This window comes from Aulostomus chinensis, chromosome 11, assembly GCF_037954235.1.
Source record: "Aulostomus chinensis isolate RoL2024-O1b breed Wild chromosome 11, RoL_Achi_v1.0, whole genome shotgun sequence".
Taxonomy (NCBI): Eukaryota; Metazoa; Chordata; class Actinopteri; order Syngnathiformes; family Aulostomidae; genus Aulostomus; species Aulostomus chinensis.
This window is the reverse complement of record NC_141330.1, coordinates 11,515,112-11,536,607: the sequence shown is the minus strand read 5'-3', so window position 1 is coordinate 11,536,607 and position 21,496 is coordinate 11,515,112. Positions and strand designations below refer to the sequence as shown.

Below are 21,496 nucleotides of genomic sequence, written 5' to 3'. Positions count from 1 at the left end.
ATTATTTTGTAGCTGCAAAATTAAACAAGAAGGAAACATTAGTCACAGTGAGGGACTTGCAGCGGTCAGTTTGTCATCACGTTGTCATAAACAAAAATGTTGCAAATCCTGTTGAGAAAGAGAAACGTTCTGAAAAAGACAAGACTGTGAGTCACTTGCATGTGGTTAAGACGGCCTGACTCTCTGACAAAAAGCCTGACCTGCAGTTTTAGAATGGCTTCTTTCTCAACAACTCAGGGTGATTAATGCCTTTACATCACTGCTGTACTGTCAGATCTCTTCCTCTTCTGCAGTTTCATTTGTTTGACATCAAGGCATCTCTGCACATGTTCTGCCACATTTTTCCCAGACATTCAGTCACATAAATCAGGAGAATCTTCACTGGTTAATGCCCAACTGAGAGCAAACTGCTGAAACTTGTTAAACATCAGTAAACAGCCGCACAGGAAGTCCTCCTTCTGTCCTGATTAGAGTCTTTACATGGTGAGAGGGATCAAGTTGAGGTCACAGTCGGTCTCTCAGACTGGAATCTCTAAAGTAAACGTGAGATAAGAAGGAATTCAAGGCCTTTAATAACAAAAATTGTGTGACATTTCTGTTTATAGTATATATACATAGGTGTAGTATATATATATATATATATATATATATATATATATATTTATTTTTTTTTTTAAATATTATTACAATTATGATCTCTGATTATTTTATTGAGTTTTTTTTTTTAAAAAAACGTTGCCAACCAGCCTCACAAAGTGAAGTAAATCGCGTCTATACATGTGTTGAGCTTCAGCGGAGATTTGTTATCTCGACTCACCTCACCGTTCTCAGACATCTTGTGCTCATGAGTCATGTAGATGGACTTCTTCCCTCTCTCCTGTCCTCGCTCTGCCTCATAAAACACGGTTGCAAAGTTTCGCTCACTGACAGAAGCAGCACCACAGCCTCTGTTGGACCAATTACCGGGCCTGTCTGTGCGCTGCCCCGCTTCCAGGCTCTTCCTGGGCGGCCTCCTCCTACTCTTCCTCCTCCTCCTCCTCTGCTCCCTCTCTCCTCTCTCTGCCAGGTCACTCAGCTGCAGGACAGACGGTACAACACAGACACGATCCGGTCTGCCATGGGCTCGTCTTGGGCTTTAGTCTGCGCCACCGCGTTTCTCTGGATTCTACTGAGTTCAGCAGACAAGGGTTGGTATTTGTATTTTTGTCATGTTGTTCATTGTTGTGTTTGCTTTTTTGGCTGATGTCCGGGCTCCATTTTTGTTTCTCCACTCTGGACAGCCCAGGACTGTTTCCCATTAGACTTCAAAGCACTTTTAACAGCGTGTCTGCTCTGATCATGGTTGTTATCATTAGTGCAGTGTAATGGAATTACAGTGACCTGTTCCAGGTACTTCAACAGCAACCTCTATTTGCATGTTATTTCATTTCGGATTAGTTTAGATTCATTTACAGATTCAGATACAGCAGACAGCATGTTCTCAGATAGTATGAATAATATTGTAATATTGAATAGTTTTCATGTTTTTCCCGCGACTATAGGATCAGATCCTCCACCACAGGCTGTTTCTCAGTTTTTTTGTACATAAACAGAAGTGTTGCATAATTCTCTCTCTCTCTCTCTCTCTCTCTCTCTCTCTCTCTCTGTCTTTCTGTCTGTCTCTCTCTCTCTCTCTCTCTCCCTCTCTGTATAACTTTCTAGATGAGCACATCCTTGAGCAGCGCGAGGTCACCTTTGACCTTGACACAATCATGCAAGGTGTGTTTTGTGTGAGTGTATTCACATGCAAGTGCAGTATCTTGACCAAGGGAAGACGCATGAGATTCTGGCACGCTACCTTCAGGCTATTTTGGGGTTTAAGGTTATGCTTGCACCTCTAATGGGAAAGGTCGAGACTATGAGCGTCTGAAGAGAAGCAGTAAACACAAAACTTCTTCGATCTTTATGAACTTTAAAAGACTTTTTTTTGTTGTTCATATATGTTTCCCCAGTTTATTCAACTCCATATTTGTCTTACAGAGATGCAACAGCCAGATTCCTTTATGGGGCAGAAAGAGGCAGACTTGACCGATTTATTTGATATGAGTGGTAATCTTTTCTTTTGTTAGCATTCAGCATTCAGCACTGCTCAGATTAGCTGCCAGTTTATTATTCTGATCTTGCTCTTTTCATAGAGTTCTCCGTGATGCAGGTCGATACCCTGAAAGAGAGAGGTAAGCATCTATCTCTCCATCTATCCATCCATCCATCCATCTATCCATCTATCTATGAAGAAAACATTTAAAAAGTATTATTTCATGATACAGCCTTCATTTTTTTCAGGGAGTTCCAGACCAGGAGTCTTGACACCCAGAGGACGTGTGTGTCTATTTTCTTTAATGTTATTAAGTGTTCAGCATTTATATCGAAATGTCAGGTAACAGTATTATTTCTGTTCATCCCACAAAGGTCGTCCAAGCTTTGGGCCTCGCTCTTCCCCTCCAATACTGGACTATCCTGTTCAATTCCCTCTTGCCCGGCCAACCCCTGACAATCTCCAAGCCATCTGTCTCCATGGGGACCAACGTCCTCTCTACCCAGACTCTTACTTTCCTGACTCTGGCTTTGGGCAGCTGAAGCGAAGGGCCAGTGCTGTCAACAAGGCAGAGTCCTGGTTTAGGTCATGCTGCAAAGGGAACCAGACATGGGGGGAGGAAGTGATGCTCTGTTGTGCCACACAGGCGGTGAGTTTTTGCAAATTCAGCAATTTTTTTTCCTTGCTCAAATACAATGTTTTTTTGGTTGTTGTTTTTTTTTTTATTCTAGCATTTAAATGTCTCAGAAGCTATATCTCACGTCCAAAAAGAAAGGAAACATGAAAAAAACAATCTTTTATAGGATCCAGGAATCCCACCCATTTTCAGTCTGAATACAAAAATATGGATTTGACCTACAGTCCTACTAAATGAGGATATAAAAAATCCTTTGTTGGTAGATTTCATGTTCATTTTAATATAATTCCTGGTTACATTGTGCCATGAACCCTCTTTTTCTTTGCATGTCTTTGTTTTACTGTAGATAGAAAAGACCACGATACGTTCTTCACACTGTAGAAATGGTGCCATATTTCTGACAGTAGTTGAAGGCCTCCAGGCAGCTTCCTGTGGATAAGCCCATTGTACGCCGCTAAGTCAGACATAACAGACAGGCCTTGACATGATCTACAGTGAAGCGTCTGAGAGCGAGGAACACAGGAAGTGCACTTGGAGAGTGCAGACCTTCGCCGAGCTCCATGTTACATTTCCTCAGTGACAAGAGTCACTAGTATTTTCATGATGGTTAACATTCCATGATTAATGAGAGAAACGTCTCCTTACACAGGGTAGACTGGTCCCATACATCAGACATGAGGAAACCATTTGGCCTCATTCATGAAATAAACAAATTTGCTCACGCAGTAGGATTTTTAAAAGCTTTAGATGTATGAGACAGGAAGCAAGGCCTGATGGCTATTTGTAACTCCTGACATATACTCTGTCCTTCCTCTGATTGGCAGCCTGGTTTGCAAAGACTCAGTCACAGGATGTACAAAGTTAGTTTTCATAACAGAAATGCCAGTCGGAGACATCAGGGAGGGAGTCTAAACAGCTGAGCTGAATCAACTGTTGGTCAACTACACGTAGAAGTTACCGTGGTGATACGAACTGCTTAGTTTAAAATGAGAGAAATTAAATCTTGCGACTATGGCCTCGATTCTTATATCTCGTTTTTGTTTGTGGTAACCAAATGTGGATAATTAAGAATGTTTGAAATTTGCTTTTGTAGTTTTTCTTGAAAATCCTGGCTTAACATTGGAGTCTAGAGGGCATTTGGAGGTTTATCAGTCACTTAGAGGGTTCCATCCATCCATTTTCTTCCGCTTATTCCTGTTAAGGGTCGCGGGGGGGGGGGGGGCTGGAGTCTATCCCAGTGGCTTTCGGGTGAGAGGCGGGGTTCACCCTGGCCAGGTCACCAGTCCATCACAGGGCCAACACATAGAGACAGACAACTATTCACACTCACAGTCACACCTACAGTCAATTTAGAGTATCAATCAGCCTCGTCCCCTCTTGATGACTTTGGACTGTGGGAGGAAGCTGGAGTACCAGAGAGAACCCACACAGGAACAGGGAGAACATGGAGACTCACACAGAAAGATCCTTGAACCCGGAACCTTCTTGCTGTGAGGTGACAGTGCTCACCACTGCACCACTGTGCCACCCACTTAGAGGGTTGTAAAGCACAAAATATTTGACTCTCAAGGCTCTTCTTGCCAAAGAACGTGTCTAGATTCTGGCAAAAGAAAAGTGTGTAGAATGAAAATTGTAGCCATGATGAGGACAGAGTTAAAAAGCCTTCTTTCAGATAAATTTAACACCTTCTCCTCGCCCACTCTAGAATTTTTCTTTGGTCCATTCTCCACCTTTCTACCACATTTCATTAAAATCCTCCAGGTTTACTTTGGAGTCCCTTCAGTTAACCTTTGACCTCAGGTACACACAATTATGCCTGTATTAAAGAATTAATTCATACACCCTGACTGTCGGTGTTGTTTTGCTTTGTTTATCTCAGTGGGAGCTGTCGGTGGAGTCTTTCTGTGTGGAGGATTCATCGGTAAAGGATCGTCTTTATCACTGCTGCAGACTAACCGGCAGCACGAGGCAAAACTGCTTCAATGATGATGCTCCAAACCCAGGCTACAACCCGATGGAGGAGCTGCCGGTGCCTCCGCTTCCCTCTACAGACATCTTCAACTTTGACCCCAACACTTGCAGGAGGTACGCAGAGAAAACAAGTGCTCCTTCATTATCATCACCAGTGGCACTGTGGGAGTTTTTAAACAGCGATTTTAGATGATGGTGACCTATTTTTGTTGACTAACAAGCACAGACCAGCAGCAGTACCTTTTAAGGCGATAGAAAAGATTTGGAGTTCTCAAGAGAAAAGTGTGCATTTTTGGTGGATGTTTGTTTTTGGGCGGATGTCTTACCACCACCATAAAGCAACAGGAAATGATAGGTTCTGTTACTCTTTGACACACTTCTCAGTGGGTCAACCAAACACTTCAATAACTCACTGTTAGGTTGCTGTGTCGACTGTGAGTTTTTGCCAGGCGGTGTTACCATGGCACCGGTGGCCATTTCTGATTTTTCACCATAAAACACAAAACTGTCGTAACTGGAGGTCGTGTTGTCAGATCTTTTGCAAGATTCTCATGTGATTAAACTCCCAGTTTGAATGTAAGCCGTAGTCACAGTACCAAGGTTCTTGTTTGGTCTGACCTCATGGCTCTTACTTCACAGTTCAGAGGTGACGCCGCACAGTGTCAGAGGACACAGCGAGGAAACTTCCAAGCGGACTGACATCAAATTTCCTCTTGGACGACCCACTGTAGAAAACATCGAATCACTGTGTCAGGACCAGAACCTTCGCCCCCTCTATTTTATCAAGTGTTTGCCAACTACAGGCTATGAAATGTTGGCTCGTCAGGCAAAGACTGTTAATCGCATGGAAAAGAAATTCAAACAGTGCTGCAAAAAGAAGCAGGGTGTCCTCAACTGTGCTGAACAAAAGGTATTGCAAGAAAGCTCCAAAATGTAATATGTTGCTGTATTTTTAATGATGTTATATGCCTCTTGCTTTATGTGCTTTGTGTGTGTGTGTGTGTTGTAGTGGCGTGCTGAGCTGAACAAGTTTTGCTCCAATAGGAAAAGTGGAAAGGTTGATTTTGAATGTTGTTGGAGGGTTGATGATCGATCCGACTGCTTCCAAAAAATGTCTCCTGACCCATATTACAACATGACCTCAGCCCCTGAAGAGCCCTCACTTAGAGGAATCTGTGACACTCACAAGATCATCAAGAAAAAGTAAGAAAACATCCTTCATTTGACTTTGAATTTGGATTCTTCTGTTGTTGACCTCCTCCTTCTGATCTTTCTTTACATTCCTGTGCGTCTGCTGTTTCCTTAAGTGCCTCTTGTCATTTTTCTGTTCAGCTTCCTAGTAGTATTTATTACATGTCCTCTACATTAATTAAACACATGAACACGATCTGTTTGAGCAATGTAAAGGTGAAACTTCCCTTCTGGCTGTTAGATTCCCTGTGGGTTTCAAAATCAAGGGCATTGTGAAGAAATGCTGCCCCCTGTCTTCACAAGACCAGAACATTTGTTTTGATCAGAGGGTGAGTTAAAATGAATTAAAACGGATATTCAAGTTGTAGATTCAAGTTGTCGATTACATATTTCTACAAGATAGTTTAGAATACTAACTGGGAAGACTTTTAAATGGGATATTAATCTTTTATTTTGTCTGACCTGTTTCTCCACATGGATTCAGCTTCAGGATACATTGGATGAGATGTGTAAATTTGAGAATATCCTGCCCCCAGCTGTCCTCAGCTGTTGCAAGATGACTCCTAAAGGGTCTCCACAGTGCCTCTCTAACATTCTCTTGGATGCCATCTCCAAAGCGACCGTTTCCCTTCGCCAGAAGAAAAGGTGCCCTCTTTCCTCCATTCCCCAAGGCCTTTAGTTACTGACCTTGCTGGCTCTGGGTCATTCACAGAAATGTTAACAGAGCACTCTAAGAGAGAAATTCTACAACTAATGTGGACCAAACTAGGGCTTCATATTCTGCCAGTGTTATTTTAATCTTTTCATCAGCGATCACAAGAGAGGCATTGCTATCACAAGAGTTTGTTTATACAGAAACAAATATATTTTTTATCTTATTGATGCTTTTCTTGTAAACCAGGCTGGTGTCTGAGTCACTGTACCACTATTTTTACAGGCTGCTCCTTACACATTTGATTATAAATACATTATCCTGATTCCTTCAGAGGCTTCCCTTTCCCTTTGTCAACGTCATACCTACAACAGTTCTAATAAAAATACTTTTTAAATTCACCTTTCAGGGTTTTATTTTTTGGTGTGTGTGTGTGTGTGTGAATTTGTTACAGTATGTTAACATTGTATGTGAAAAATCATTATGATGAGATTTTTTTAGATTAATGTAAGTGTGATATCCACATGTATAACAAAGGTATCTTATAAATGGAACTCCTTACATATATGTCAGCTTTTAACAGAGGTCAAAATATCACCAGGATAGATGAAATTGTACAGAAAATAGATTTGTCACAGCTTTAACAAGCTGTGGTTTTGCCTGTGTTTTAATATGTGAGCATTCTTTGTACACATATACAAACACGTCTTTTATGTATATGACATTTTGTGTGAACTTTGTGTGATTAAAGGTGATTTTTTAAAGTTCAATGTGCCCTATCACTTAATTTTTGCTTGCATTGCCCTGTTCCAACACATATTTTAGGCTGTCACGTACTTAAGGTGCAACTTGAGAGTTATTTATCTGGCACAACCGTCACAGCGTCAAACGCGAAACCACATCAGTCCACTGGGAGGCGCTGTGGTGCTGGCTCTGCGGCAAGAGCACTGACCAGAATGAAGAACTGTCGGCGCTGGCTTGTGCCTCTGATGTTAACAGTCAAATCGTAATGGCGACTGCTGGAACAGCAGACCCGGGATCAATAGCCCCGTCAGGTATCTAGCAGACCAGTTTTAATCCTTTATTTTCTGAAAAATTACATTCAACTAAATGTCCGTAACATTTTTTGGTGATGAGATAATTGGGAAATGTGCCTGTATCTTGATGATGTCCCGGTTAGCTAGTTAGCTCGCTAGCACCGAGGTTTCAGCCTAACAAATGAACCAAGCAGTGTTAGCTTGTCGAGTTAGCTGCCTAGTTCTAAACAATACTTAGCACAATTATTAACATCGTTTAACTTAAATAAATCAAATTGTTTATAGCTTCTCTTGTATTGGGGGTCATATGATGTATAAAAACGCTTTGAACCACATTGGCTTAAGCTGTGTGATGTGTCTAGCCGGTAAAATAAAAGTCGTTAACGGTGTATGACTAATGTCCATTTAGATTTACATCGAAAGTTAAGCGATTCCATTTTAAGAAGTACATTTATGGATTATGCTTTGTAAATAAACGGGACGTATTTCGTGCTTGCGGTTTTCTAATTGGTCCTGTTTATCCATGGGAAGTAACGGTAGCTATATCGTTCGTCTTCATTTCTACAAGCTCTCCTTCCGTCTGCTTCGTGTATGCTTATGGTTACCTTGGTGTCTTCAGCATTATCCCGCTGTACAAATGCAGTAGTTGAGAATTACAGAACATCAAGGCAAACATTGATGTAACTCTCTTGTCACATTTTCACCTGTGACAGACACATGCTGTGCTTATTTAACTGATGAACAGGCTTTTACTTTATCACCCGGCTGTCTCTTTTCAGCTGATAAGAGGTTGCTTTACTCGTTCTGTTTTCAGTTGCAACACACAAACACACACACTCACACACAAACACAGATGGAGGACACAGTGGACTGGTGAAAGGCTTTCATAGTTTTCATATTTTCTTATAATAACAGAATTGGGGAAACAATGGCGTGTGGCTCATCCCATGTAGCGTTGTGGTACTTGTTAGCTTTCCAGTGAGCAGAGGCGTTCCTTTTCTCTGGGTAACCACCCTGTCTGAATCAGTGAATAAAAATAGTGGCTTTAAAGCACTCTTGTGGCTCCCACATGGCTGAGAGCCTGTTACCATACAAATTCAGGATACAGGGAACAGTCAAACACTCACAGACACTTGAGTGACAGTAACAGAATGTTTCCACACTAGTCCTTATTTGATTTGTTTTCTAATTGGGCCAGGCACATTTATATTTAGTGACTTTTCCGAGGCGGTAAATGACGTGAAGATGGCCCATATTGACATGTATTGGCTGCAGGCTAGGCAACACTGCCAGGGAGTTGTTTAGTGTACAGAGAGGAACAGATGGTTTGCATAGCGTCTGCTCCTGTCACTGCAGAGTCATTGTGAAGTAATTAGGTTACTCTAATTTCTACCCCGAATCTGCTGTACTGTGTGTGTCATTATACAGCTATTCACTGATGCTGAAAATTGCAATTAATAGTTTGATTTGTTTTTGACCAAATTCTGTTTTGGAGTAATCAGCAGGGAATATTTTCTTGAACCCATTCACAGCCATGCATGGAGGTAGTTGGTGTTGCTTGTGGGTCAAGCTTTTTAGGGCTGACCCTGTCCTGCTTTACAGATATTAGGACTCAGTTCTGGAGGAGAGCTTTTCAGCGAGGTACTCGCATGGATTTGTGTGTGTGAACAGTACCTGCATGATTAGAGATGTTATCGTGTGTTGTTTTCCGTAATAAAAGAGATTGCTGGCAGATTGATGCATTGTGGTTTCATAGTCGGTTACAGCATGTCCCTGCTAATCAAGAAGAGATATGCATGGCATTTGGTGAATCCGCTAAAATAATACTCCGCTCTCTCTCCCCTCTCGCTTGAAGTGTCCACTCTGTTGGAGGTTAATGCTTTATTTTCCGGCACAGGATTGTAACTGCAGGTGTATCATCGTCCCAGCATCCTTTTGAATATTGACCTGTAACACAGCAGTATTGAGGTAGTTGTTGCCATTGGTTACAGGCTAGAGGTGCGCATCGAGTGTGGGCGAGAAAGTAGGTTTTTAGCAGCAAGTTTATGTAAGGACATCATGTTGAATCTGTCTTAAACTTGAGTTGTGTGGCTTTCTGTCAAAACTGTCATGTGTTCATGCTTACACAGGCATGTGGACCCATTTTAAATGAAGTCAGTAATTATTTTCATTTGCTCTTTTGATGGCACAAACCTTCTCTATGTGTCAATTTATGAGAGACTGTTAACTGTGCCAGTCAGAGTTTGGTATTGTCATATTTGCATTTTGTAATTAAGAATATTAATAACAGTCTAAGCAAACTTCCTGTGAGACACAAAGTAGGCTGTTACAGAAAGTACCAGAATTTGTTCTGTTAAAAGGAGGTGGGGATTGTAGAAACATCCTCAGAGACCAGACTAATCTGGAGCAGCCAGCTCAGGGGAGTAGTATTTCCAGTTCATACAGAGTTGTTGGTAGCAGGAGTTTGTAACCGTGGCCACATTTAGGTCTGGACTCATTATTACCCTCATAGTCATCAGCCAGTACTGGAAATAGCCATGCCAATTAATCAGTAGTGGGTTTCTCTAGCAGTCATTAACAAATTATTCCATGTTAAATGCTGCCAAATTAAAAAAAGGAAAAAAAAGTTTCAAGCATCAGGTTTCCTCAGGTTATACAGCTTGTGTGGCTTTCTTGATTAAAAGGCGCAACAGCAGGAGAAATGGAAGCTTTTCCTTCCTCCATCTTGTTGTATGTGCCAATTCAACTTGTTTTTCTGTCTTTAGGGACCAGTGGCATCATAAAAGTGGCCCCCCAAGAGGTAAGTAGTTGAACAATTTCCTCCAAAATTGACAACACCTTCTGTATGATAGCCCCAAGTAAATTGGAGTTAGTAGATTTGTTTTAGATTGTGTGGAAATTCATCTGAACAAATTACATGCCAGTTAAAATTCATTCTAGTCTGACATTTTGAAATATGCCAGCATGAGTGCCAACTCCAGCAAACTGTTTTCGTCATGGCAGCTTATATTTGTTGCACCTCATACGCTCAGGTGATCTGATCACTTGAGTCACACCTGGCAATGGAAAGTGTCTCAGAGTGCATCTCCTTTGATCACTCGTGATCAGATCACAATTCATTGTGTTCCATACGTACATCGATAATGTGGCAACAAAAGCCTCAACCAATGGATTTCTGTATTTTTGGAGCTTCACATCTCTCTCTCAACAACTCTCTGAAGTTTTACCCTTTATTCAAGAAAAAAAATTCAAAATGTAAGACTGAATGTGCATGTGCAGTCAGCAACTGTAGGACAACAGTGCATTCGAGTGCACCTCGTATGCTCAGAAATCTATACTGAAATAGCAATGATATAGCAGTTGTTGGAAAGTTATTATTTTTATTTTCCTACATTCAAACGCATGAATTCTAAATTCTACTTGAGGAAAAACCATCTTGTCAGGATCATCTTTACCAACTTTTACCCACATCTTGACCTGTGCAGCAAAACTTGTTTGTCTTGGAAACATGTAGCGAGGGAGTGATAAGAGATGCAGGAAAAATGTGGTCGTCCTTTGTGAATCACAGTCATCATCTGATGAAAAGTAGGCGAGATACAACCTTTGTTCCTACTCACTTTACACAACTTTACTTTCAGAAATCACCTGAAATGACATTCCATTTGTGCATTGAGGTGATGCTAGAATTCCACTGTGGTTTAGAGCTCATAAACCAGGCAGCCATTACCAAGCTATACCATAACTGGACTATTCACCAAATACAGGACATTTGGTTGAAGTTCCTTTCCTTGTAAAGCACAATATTTTAAAAGGATAAAAAAGAATAAGTTATTGATGACACCTTGAAAATAAATAGATTTCTTCTTCTGCTACACAAGTAGACCCTCCCTGTGTGTTCAGCTGCTTTGTCAGCCAAGTTAAACAACGTGTGAACACATGACAAGGTTGTCAGGTCAAGATGTTTACTCATCTCATGTCGCCTCTCTTCCCGTCTCCTCAGATGCCTGGCTCTTCAGGCACGACTCAGAGTATGAAGAAGACCATTGGACACCGGGGTGTTGAGACCACCACTGGAGAGACCACCTATAAAAAGGTTAGAGCATGGTGGGAGTCAGTGACACCAACAACACTGAGCAGCAGGAGTGAAAAGGGGCAGATGTGTAGGCCTGCATGTTTGGTGTTCTAAATATAGGAACTCTACTCGGTACACACCTAAGAATAGTGAAAGGCAAAAAGCCACACCAGTAAAATGTGGTTTGTTTCAGAGTTTATTGTCCTTTTCTCTCAATCTTCTGTAGACCACATCATCTGCACTAAAGGGTGCAATCCAGTTGGGCATCACACACACAGTTGGCAGCTTGAGCCAAAAGGCAGAAAGGGATGTTCTCATGCAGGACTTTGTGGTGGTTGAAAGCATCTTCTTCCCCAGGTTGGTCACTGCACTGCAGAGTAAAAACACACTGGCTCAGCGGCTGTCTGTTTTTTGACTTGATGTGCTATCTGACTGAGCCTCTGGCTCTGTTTCTCTCTCTCTCCCTCCCTCCTGTTTTTCAGTGAGGGCAGTAACCTGACTCCGGCTCATCACTACAGCGACTTTCGTTTTAAGACCTACGCTCCCATCGCCTTTCGTTACTTCAGAGAGTTGTTTGGCATTCGGCCAGATGACTACCTGGTTAGTGCTTGAAGCAAATACACACTGCCATGTTTATGTGCTTGCTGCTGTTGGAGCAGCTGTCTCCATACTTTTCAGTGAAACAGGTAGATTTATTCGTCATCTTTTTCAGAGTGTAGTCCAGTTTTGAGGAAGGTAGGGTTTTGACATTAACACAAAAAAAAATCAAACTATCAAAAAAAAAAAAGAAGAAGCAAATGTAAAAAAGGTACCCCACATTTGCTGGGTACAACATCACCTGTGTAGACATTATAATAAAAGTTTCCCTCTCAACATAATGGCACCAAATCACTGCAATAATCATACTGAAAAACATGTTGCTATTGGGAGTCAAACTTGTTGCTATTGGGAGTTTTCATCAGAAGTGTGTGTGTGTGTGTGTGTGTGTGTGTGTCTGTTAGGTGTTGCCCCACTGAGCTCAGCAATATCATGACCTGTATCCAGGCATGTTGCTGATGAGCAAACTCAACAGACTACAGAAAGCGGAAATGGGAAAGGGAACTGATTCCTCCGATTCTTACTACAAACACACTAAATTTGGGAGATGTTTGCTGTTCGAACTGTGTCAGCTCATTGATGGTCCTCAAAATAAAATCAAAACAAACTATGAGCCGATGCTGGAAGTTGATCACCTGCTACCGGATCACTCACATCTGTTGGTCTTGTCCCATTTCTCAGTGTGTCTGGGCCGAAGTCCAGTCAGTCACTAAGAATATATCAGAACTTGATATCAAATTTGTGCCGACATAGTAAACATATCCAAGGAATTAGATTGCAGAGTCAAATGTTAACTAAAAAAAAATCTCATGGTTGCAAGGCAATTACTGGATTTATATAGTACCTCCCACCCAGTACCAGTGGGTCAGTATTATAAACAACATCAGTGTGTGCACATAACACATGACTTTGAGTTTAATATTACTGGAAGAAAATGGTTGAATGGTATTAACAGCTGATTTGAAAGTGAAACTAATGTAAATGTGCTTGTGCACTGTTCTGTGATCTCATTTTATCTGTGTTCTCTGTAAAGAAACAATGTTTGGGTCAGTCACTCATACAGACTCTTCTTTCTTCAAGTATTCTCTGTGTAATGAGCCATTAATCGAGTTGTCCAACCCCGGTGCCAGCGGATCCCTCTTCTATGTCTCCAGTGATGACGAGTTCATCATCAAGACTGTTCAACACAAAGAGGCTGAGTTTCTCCAGAAACTGCTTCCCGGATACTTCATGGTGAGCTGACAGTTACAAAGCGCGCGCGCGCGTGTGTGTGTGTGTGTGTGTGTGTGTGTGTGTGTGTGTGTGTGTGTGTGTGTGTGTGTGTGTGTCTTCTAAGGGATCATCACTGTGTTAAAACCTATAATTACCATCAGAGCAGGGGGCTTAAACGATGGCGCTCCAGTTTTGTCTTAACATGTTTGTTTCCTTCTCCTCCTTCTTTCTAGAATATAAACCAAAACAAGCGCACCCTCCTACCCAAGTTCTATGGACTGTATTGCGTTCAGGCAGGCGGCAAGAATATCCGTATTGTAGTGATGAACAATTTACTGCCCCGGATCATCCCCATGCACCTCAAATATGACCTAAAAGGCTCCACCTATAAGAGACGAGCATCACCCAAGGAGAGAGAAAAGGCCGTCCCCACATTCAAAGATCTAGACTTCATCCAGGACCTGCCTGATGGCCTGCTGTTGGAAGCTGACAACTACAATGCCCTGTGCAAGACTATACAGAGGGACTGCTTGGTGAGTCAGTGACATACTTGTCATTGCATGAATATTTAATTCAAGGATTTTACACTGAAGCCCTTAGGCCCATCTGGAAGTGGCCCAGATAGTCCACCATCATAGCATGTTTCACTTATTCCATCACACGAGACGCTTGGTGAAAGTTTTGAAGATGCATCCATGGCTTGTGGTTCAGTATTGAGCGTCAGCATTCTTGGCACTGGAATGATCATCAGCTTGCGTCTTTGGTTGAAGAGATGACTCAAACTTGCGTGACACTGCAAACTAATACTTTGTTTACTTGGATGAGTGTTACCTTTCCAAACGATGGAAGTGGCTGAAGGCGTTCATCATTGCCTGCTGAAACAGGATGTCTTAAGCAACTGCTGCTGCACGTTTATTCACATATATCTTGTTTTCTCTTCATTCTTCTTCTGCCTCAAAATGACTTTCCCACCTCAGTCCTTTTGTTACATTGTAACACAAAAACTGGTGTGACCGCCTACAACAAAAGATCCACAAAGCGGTCACACCAGTTTTTGCGTTACAGAGCAGGATCATACACACCTGTTAGGGGCTTTAAACCAGTCTCACGTAAACAAAAGGACTGAGGTGGGAAAGTCATTTTGAGGCAGAAGAAGAATGAACAGAAAACAAGATGTATGTGAATAAACGTGCAGCAGTAGTTGCTTAAGACGCCCTGTTTCAGCAGGCAATGATGAACACCTTCAGCCACTTCCATCGTCTGGAAAGGTAACACTGCTTCACTGCAACAATGCTTCGTGTGTGGTACCTTCATACCATCCTACTAATAATCGTAGTCTCTCTGCTGTCCACCTCTAACTGTCAGGCTTTTCAGTGGACTTGACTTCAACCGCTGCCTTAAGTACAAAAAGGCCTTTGCTAGCCGCAGGGAAAGTAGGCACCACTTAAATGGCTTCAACCTTTTCTCTGTATTTATTTAAGGTGTTTCGTTAGTTTGAAAAACTTAAAGAAAACTAAGTCGCCATCAATCAGGAAAAATCAACTTTGTTGTTTGTTAAATGTATTAAGGTATTAAACAAGAAACTTCACTTAAACAAACTTCACACATCACATAAAATTAAGTAAACTTGGAAATTCAATAATTCTTAGTACATCAGCAACATTAGGTTGTGTAACATTGGCATATTTGTAGCATTGACATGATGTTAGCATTAGCAATGATAGCATCTATGTTGTTAGGATTAGCAATAATCACTGTAACTAAAGGATCAACTATCCCCACAGCAGCCAACAAGTTTAAGCTGCTCTCCGTCTAGATTGCTTCCATGTCACTGTCAGAGGATGGCAATTCAGATTTAGCTTGCACCAGCTCACACACAGCAGTGTCTGGATTCTTTCCCTTGCACTCCATTTCCTCTTCTTTAGGGATCCACTTCCTTCATTTGCCACAATAAAAGCCACTGTTGTTGTTGGCTCTGACAGCACACAGACCATTAAAAATAAAGAGAAATCACACCAATAAAAAATGGGCTCTGGCTGCTCCATCTGATGATAAATCTCAAACATTATATTTGCATGTGTAGCTCTTACAGAGTTTTAAGATCATGGATTACAGTCTGTTGATGGGCATTCACAACATGGACCAGGCCAGTCGAGAGCGGGACCGTGCTGGAGGCTATTCAGGTGACAGTGGGGGGTCGGAGGGAGCAGTGACCCCAGATCAGCGCCGGCCGCAAGCCCAGAAAAGTCTGTACTGCACAGCCATGGAGTCCATCCAGGGGGAAGCTCGAGGACAGGGAGCGTTGGATTCAGAAGACCAGTGAGTGACATTGTGGTATGGCTTGTGTGTGTTTGTCCCATAATGTGTGACTGAATGACAATTGAATCATCTCTTGTGTCCGTCTGTGGTTTGTCATTCCAGCATGGGCGGTATTCCAGGACGAAATGCTAAAGGAGAGAGATTACTGATCTACATTGGTATAATTGATATTCTGCAGTCCTACAGGTGGGTGCCATGCAAGTTTCCCACCTACTTTACCTATTTATATTCTGTAACTTTTCAGTATGTCATTTTATTATGTCTTATTGTTCTAGATTTATTAAGAAGTTGGAACACTCATGGAAGGCACTGGTCCATGATGGGGTAAGAGTTTATACACAGATGAAGGCAATGAAACTGAGTGGCTCTGAATTGTGTTAATATGAAACTCTGATCTTGTTGCTGTTACTCTTATATTTTAGGACACAGTTTCAGTTCACAGACCCGGCTTCTATGCAGAGCGCTTCCAGCAGTTCATGTGCAGCACAGTGTTCAGGAAAATTCCATGTAAGTGTGCATGTGTTTAAGTTACGGACCAGAAAATAATATTGTGATGCTCTGGTAGCACAAGATTTATTTTTTTAACTTGGTGTTTTATTTTACTATCCTCCTCTATTTTTACTCTTTATTTTTTTAAATTTTGCTCAACAGTAAAGCCATCTCCATCAAAGAAGAGTCGTGGTGGAGGTCAAGGAGGGCTTCGGAGGGCCCCCACACTAGGAGCTCCCACCCCACTCTCTAACGCAACAGGACAGTCAGTGATGGACTCCAGACTGGTTTACCACAGCCATTTTAAAAGCACAGAGTCCGAGGCCGATAGTGGTAAGAGCTGAAACATCACAAGTAGTTGCTGATCATTCTGTATCTGTAATATCTGGGCTCAGAAAATCTGCATGATTCCAGTTCCTCCAGGAGTACATTCAGGCAGACCAGATCTGGTTCCCAGGACCCCTCCGCTGGTAGATAACCCTGCTGACTGCGAGGCCAACCTGTCCACCTCATCAGTAGGCAGCACGGGAGTCGCCTCCACCTCTCCTCCTCTTCGGTAAATCATCACAAGATAAAAATGCACAACCTTTATTCTTCCCTCTTACTTTGACACCGTGTTTTAATATCATCTGCTCTGACTTTTCTCTGTAGGTCTGTTGGGGTGGAGGTGCACAAGTCAGCCAACACAGACCACGACCAGGGTGCTTTCCAGAGGTACTGACAATGCACTGACTGAAATCATGGGTCTTTAAGTGACTACTCTAATATTCATGTGCTTTCTCTTTTCCAGTTTGGGAGCAGAAGGGAGTGCGGATAATTCAGGAAACCTGTCTGGAAATGAAGACATAGTTTCACTATCTGACATCATCCCAGAGACCAACATCTGTTTTGTAAGTGTAGCTGCGACCAGGAAATTAGAAATCAGCACGAATATCAGTTGTAAAGCAGGTTTGTAATCTTGGTTGGTTTTTTTTGGTCTTTGCAGTAAAAACGGATATTGTGCCATTGAGAGACATTTCATGAAGAAGTAAGTTGGGAGGAAGTAAGGATGAGGAAAGTGATCGTGGCTGATCCACTGTGAACCCCCTGCACCTCTGTGGTCTCTGGGTACGCTGGATGAAGCAGTGGAGGGGAGTGTGGAAAGCAGCAGAGGGATGAACAAAGACTGTTTGTGGTAGGCTTTCGGCTTTCTCAGCCATCAGCGCTGTGGATGTGCGCCTACATTTGTCCACATCTGTCCCAAAAGCCCCTTGGTCTTTGTTTCCATAAACACCTGGAAAAAAGAGGACTCTAGGAAATCTCAGCAGCATCACATTACTAAAACGTACTCCATATTCAGGTCAGAATGGTTAACTATAATATTGAAAGAAGCCTCAGTCACCAGTGAATAGTTGAGTAGTCAAGTCATCTGTTTGGATTATTCTAGTGTAACTATACGGAAGGGTCAGTCTTCCTGCCCCCTTTCCACAGCATGAAGGTGTGTGTGTGTGTGTGTGTGTGTGTGTGTGTGTGTGTGTGTGTGTGTGTGTGTGTGGACACTTGACAGGAGTTCGTCTAGAACATAATTTAAAAGCACATGAAGGGCGCAGCCTGCGCTTATAGAAGTCAATATTTGCTCCGTTTACTCACAGTCTAAGTGGGAATCGTATATTTGTGACTAACTTGAGCACAGCCATCTCCCCTTGGCACTCCTCACGAGCAGACACACTCGGCTATCGATATCTCTTTGTCGATAGATTGCTCACATCAACACTCGCTGCTGTTGATCGTGCAATCACGTGTGCATTTCCTCTCACTGATTGTGGGTGTACAGTATTTGCTTTGAAATCAGATTTTTAAACAGTCACGTTTTATTCTAAGTTATTCTGCTGGAAGCCTTGGCAGTGCTGCAAAGGTCCAGCTAGATCTTTGCCACTGCTGAATGTACATTACATTTTTGTTTCGTTTTGTTTTGTTTTATCGTTTCCTGTAGAATGTGTCTTATTTACATGGTGTAACACATTGTGCAACCCTGAAAATCTCCCCCTCTGATGTGACCATATGTGCTAAAATATAACTGACCACAGACAGAATGGCTGTAGTTGGCAGCATGGCTGGCCAGGAGACTATGTTCATTTAAATCTTGTCATGTGTCTGTCATGTCTGTGCCTTTCACATGTTTCATCCCTCCTCCAACATGTGACATGCAACTGATTTTGTACAGGTTAGTGTTCTAGTCTCAAATAGAAACTTGCCTTATCACTACAGCTGAAATCATCAAACTGCCATTTGTATTTCTGGACCAACCAGTCATTCATCAGGGGTTTTCAAGTATTTCAGAGTTTTTAATACAAACACAAGTAAAAACTGATTCAGGTGTTTATAAGTGTTAAAGGACCAGTGTGTAGATGCTGAAAAGCACCGGGACAAACCGTGCTCCTATGTTTATTTATGTAAGATAAACTCACCGCATAGCTGCCGCCTCCACGTTGATTACGCTTGACGTAACTGCATGTTTATAGTCTGCGCTCGCCAGTCACGTCTGACGGGGCAAAACAGTCTCAAGAACGGGCTCTGAAAGTAAAGCAACACACAGGAACAAGAGAGTAAAACAAGCAACCTCATGATAACCAATTGCAACACTTGTTAAATCTGAAGCTGTGCTGCATATTTGACTCCATCACGTAGACGCACGTTTGCATTCTGTGCTCGCCAGTCATTTCTGACAGGGCAAAGTAGTCTCAAGTGTAAATGTAAACGGGTAACTGCATGTAAAGGGAGTAAAACCAGCAACCTCTTGAAAGCGGCTGCTGCAGCTAACAAGCAGCATCCTAGCTGTGACTGTTGTAGACCTCTTCAGGTCTCCAGCCAGTAACTCGTGACAGGTTTAAGCTCCTGTGGTTTATGTGCTTACATAATCTCATGCAACAGTGAAATCCTGTTGGTTTATGTTCACTTGCTGGCCAAAAGTTAGCATGATTAGCATATTTTGTTTTCATACAGCACTAACAGCTAGGTAGCCTTTGGTTAAACTAAGTGAAAGCAAGCTGACATTTTGTGAAGATTGTATTACTTCTGTGTAGAAGTAGTTAGCTGAATGATCTATACATGAGAGGGGAGCGATGCTGCGTGACACTGTGCCTATGCAGTATTGATATCCAGTAGAGTCTCTGGTGTTGATGACTCGCCTCACTCAATACTGTAGTAACACTTTGGCTCTCCTTCATGCTGGAGTTGATGAGAGGGAATTTACATGGGGTTGCAATCCATTACCTCACTGCAAGTTACATGGTATTGCATACATGGAGTACAGTCAGTGATGAATGTATTCTCTGGAGCATCTATTGTCCTGTGGCTGGACAAGTCAGTATGGTCAAAGTGCGTGGACACCTAAACGTTCCACCTTTTGATGATGAAATTGACATCACTCTGAACCTCAAGGTATAACACTAGCTTCAATCCTGCACACTGGTCCTTTAAGTCACTGTGCTTCATCAGATAATAAGGATGTCCATCTTTTCTGATCCATTTCTGCTGGTTACAGAAATGCCGCCTGGCCCACATTAACTCTTGGACCAATATTATTAATGGTTTGTTTTTTTTGTTACTTGTAGTCTTGCTCAATTTTAGCTCTTCATGTCATTTCTTGAAATGTTCTGTGGATTGTCAGAAAGCTTTCTTTTTCTTTTGCCCAACCGACACACCTAAATCACTATCGGTTGACTGGAGCTGGAAGAACGAAGACGTCATCTCATTTAATGAATTGCTGTCCATGTTTTACAGGCACATGTGGTCTATGCAGCAGAGAGGGAGAAGGGGAAATACGGGGCACGTAGACAGAATGCAAAATAAAGAAAGGAGAAAAGAAACACAAAAAAAAAGCCGGTTACGGCACCAAAGAGAGGAACAGAACAACAGAGTGAGCTCTTAGTCTGCAAAAGGTGCAGAGTTCCTGCAGATGTTGAGGGTCCAGTTCAGTGGTGAAAATGAAAGTAGAACCTCCTGGAGAACTGCGTGGACTGATATTGTTGTTTATGGTTATAACAGTGGTTCGAGCCGCGTGTTAAGGATCTGTTGTTAAACTGGATGTTTTGTTTTTGTTTTTTTCTTAATAGTTTCATGTCTGATAAGCTGTATCTGACAAAAACCCCCAGTCCTTGTAAAGAGTTTTGTTTTGTTTTGTTTTTTTCTTTATCAAGGAATGAGTTTTATTTCGTGGCCAGAGATATTTCGAGATTTATCACCACATTCCTGTAAAATATAAGTCTCATTTACTGCATTTGTGGTAACTTGTAGAATTTGTTTATAATCTTTGTCTCATTGAGATGATCTTCTTGAAATTAGTTATTCTGGGTATTCTACATAAATTTATTTCAAACAGATCAGTTTAAAAGTTGTATTCTATTGGTTGCGATATAAAAGGCCGCCAAAGAAAAACACTCCAATGCGCTGATTCTTTCTGATCAGAAAGGAAAAAAAATATATATATATTTTTTGTGACAGCTGGATTTCAATGTATTACTTTGCAAGTCTTGCAGACCTACCTGTTTTTTAAAAATCTATATTTTGACGGGTGGGACAGTTGAATGGCTGGATACAGTTGCAATCCTTGCGTACTACGCCACAGCACAAGCGAAACAAACTTTTGGTGCTTAAATGTCGATGCAATCAGTGTAAGACACTACAATATATTCAAAGTAATGCAATATGAACCACAATCTGCCACCTTTCAGTTCAAAAAGTCTATTTATTGATATGATTTATTGCTGTAGACTGAAAAGAGAAAAGTTGTATGTACCTTAGATGATTGTACGTATACTGTATACTGACAGAAGGATGTCTGAAATTTTATAGTGTGTGTTGCCTATGAAGGGGAAGTATTTGACAATTTCACTTTATATTTCATTAGATTGTGATATGATAGGAATATTCTCTTCATAATTATTCTGGGTTGTTAATCTCCCATGCTTTTCTACATGAATGTTTCACATGAGCCAATGTTGATGGTTGTCCTTATATGCTTCAATTACTATATTTTTACTGTGTATAAATTGTGTATATGTACATAGGAGTCACTGAAATGCCTTCTCATGCAATATGTGCTGCCTGTTCCTCCTGCCATGTTTCAGTTATGTGGTGGTGACGTTTTCATGTCTGGTTTTAAAGGATTAAACATATTTTTTAAATCTTGGTTTAAGTAGTCTTGTTAATGCGTTGATTTTGATTCAACATTCAATTTTCTTTCACACGTGAATTTTTTTTTCAT

The 21,496-nt window shown here is 41.6% G+C and overlaps 2 protein-coding genes across 3 annotated transcripts; both read left to right on the top strand.

Moving 5' to 3' along the window:
* The first annotated feature begins 914 nt into the window (after positions 1-914).
* ecm1b (extracellular matrix protein 1b) lies at positions 915-6,926 on the top strand. Its single transcript, XM_086218467.1, has 11 exons — positions 915-1,187; positions 1,702-1,758; positions 2,020-2,088; positions 2,175-2,213; positions 2,323-2,358; positions 2,449-2,723; positions 4,591-4,796; positions 5,322-5,592; positions 5,692-5,885; positions 6,115-6,202; positions 6,358-6,926. Exons 1-11 carry the CDS (start codon positions 1,118-1,120, stop codon positions 6,550-6,552), a joined length of 1,500 nt encoding a protein of 499 aa, XP_086074593.1. The 5' UTR covers positions 915-1,117; the 3' UTR covers positions 6,553-6,926.
* A 582-nt stretch (positions 6,927-7,508) lies between these two features.
* On the top strand, positions 7,509-21,412 carry LOC147253335 (phosphatidylinositol 4-phosphate 5-kinase type-1 alpha-like). Of its 2 annotated transcripts, XR_015118545.1 has the most exons (17): positions 7,509-7,580; positions 10,328-10,362; positions 11,563-11,655; positions 11,861-11,991; positions 12,117-12,234; positions 13,312-13,464; positions 13,677-13,976; positions 15,527-15,762; positions 15,865-15,948; positions 16,038-16,086; positions 16,185-16,269; positions 16,414-16,584; positions 16,666-16,807; positions 16,903-16,965; positions 17,042-17,141; positions 17,237-17,425; positions 20,014-21,412. XR_015118545.1 is itself a non-coding variant. In XM_086218462.1 (16 exons), exons 1-16 carry the CDS (start codon positions 7,535-7,537, stop codon positions 17,237-17,239), a joined length of 1,809 nt encoding a protein of 602 aa, XP_086074588.1. In that variant the 5' UTR covers positions 7,509-7,534; the 3' UTR covers positions 17,240-21,412. The 2 variants fall into 2 exon arrangements, 1 of the variants encoding a protein (XP_086074588.1); XM_086218462.1 differs by having other exon boundaries at positions 17,237-21,412.
* The last annotated feature ends 84 nt before the right edge of the window (positions 21,413-21,496 follow it).

Coding starts and splice junctions, on each gene's coding strand:
- ecm1b (XM_086218467.1), top strand. CDS start 1,118: ATGGGCTCGTCTTGGGCTTTAGTCTGCGCCACCGCGTTTCTCTGGATT. Junction 2,089..2,174: donor CGATTTATTTGATATGAGTG/GTAATCTTTTCT, acceptor CTCTTTTCATAG/AGTTCTCCGTGATGCAGGTC. Junction 5,593..5,691: donor TCAACTGTGCTGAACAAAAG/GTATTGCAAGAA, acceptor TGTGTGTTGTAG/TGGCGTGCTGAGCTGAACAA.
- LOC147253335 (XM_086218462.1), top strand. CDS start 7,535: ATGGCGACTGCTGGAACAGCAGACCCGGGATCAATAGCCCCGTCAG. Junction 13,977..15,526: donor CTATACAGAGGGACTGCTTG/GTGAGTCAGTGA, acceptor TTGCATGTGTAG/CTCTTACAGAGTTTTAAGAT. Junction 16,585..16,665: donor AGAGTCCGAGGCCGATAGTG/GTAAGAGCTGAA, acceptor GCATGATTCCAG/TTCCTCCAGGAGTACATTCA.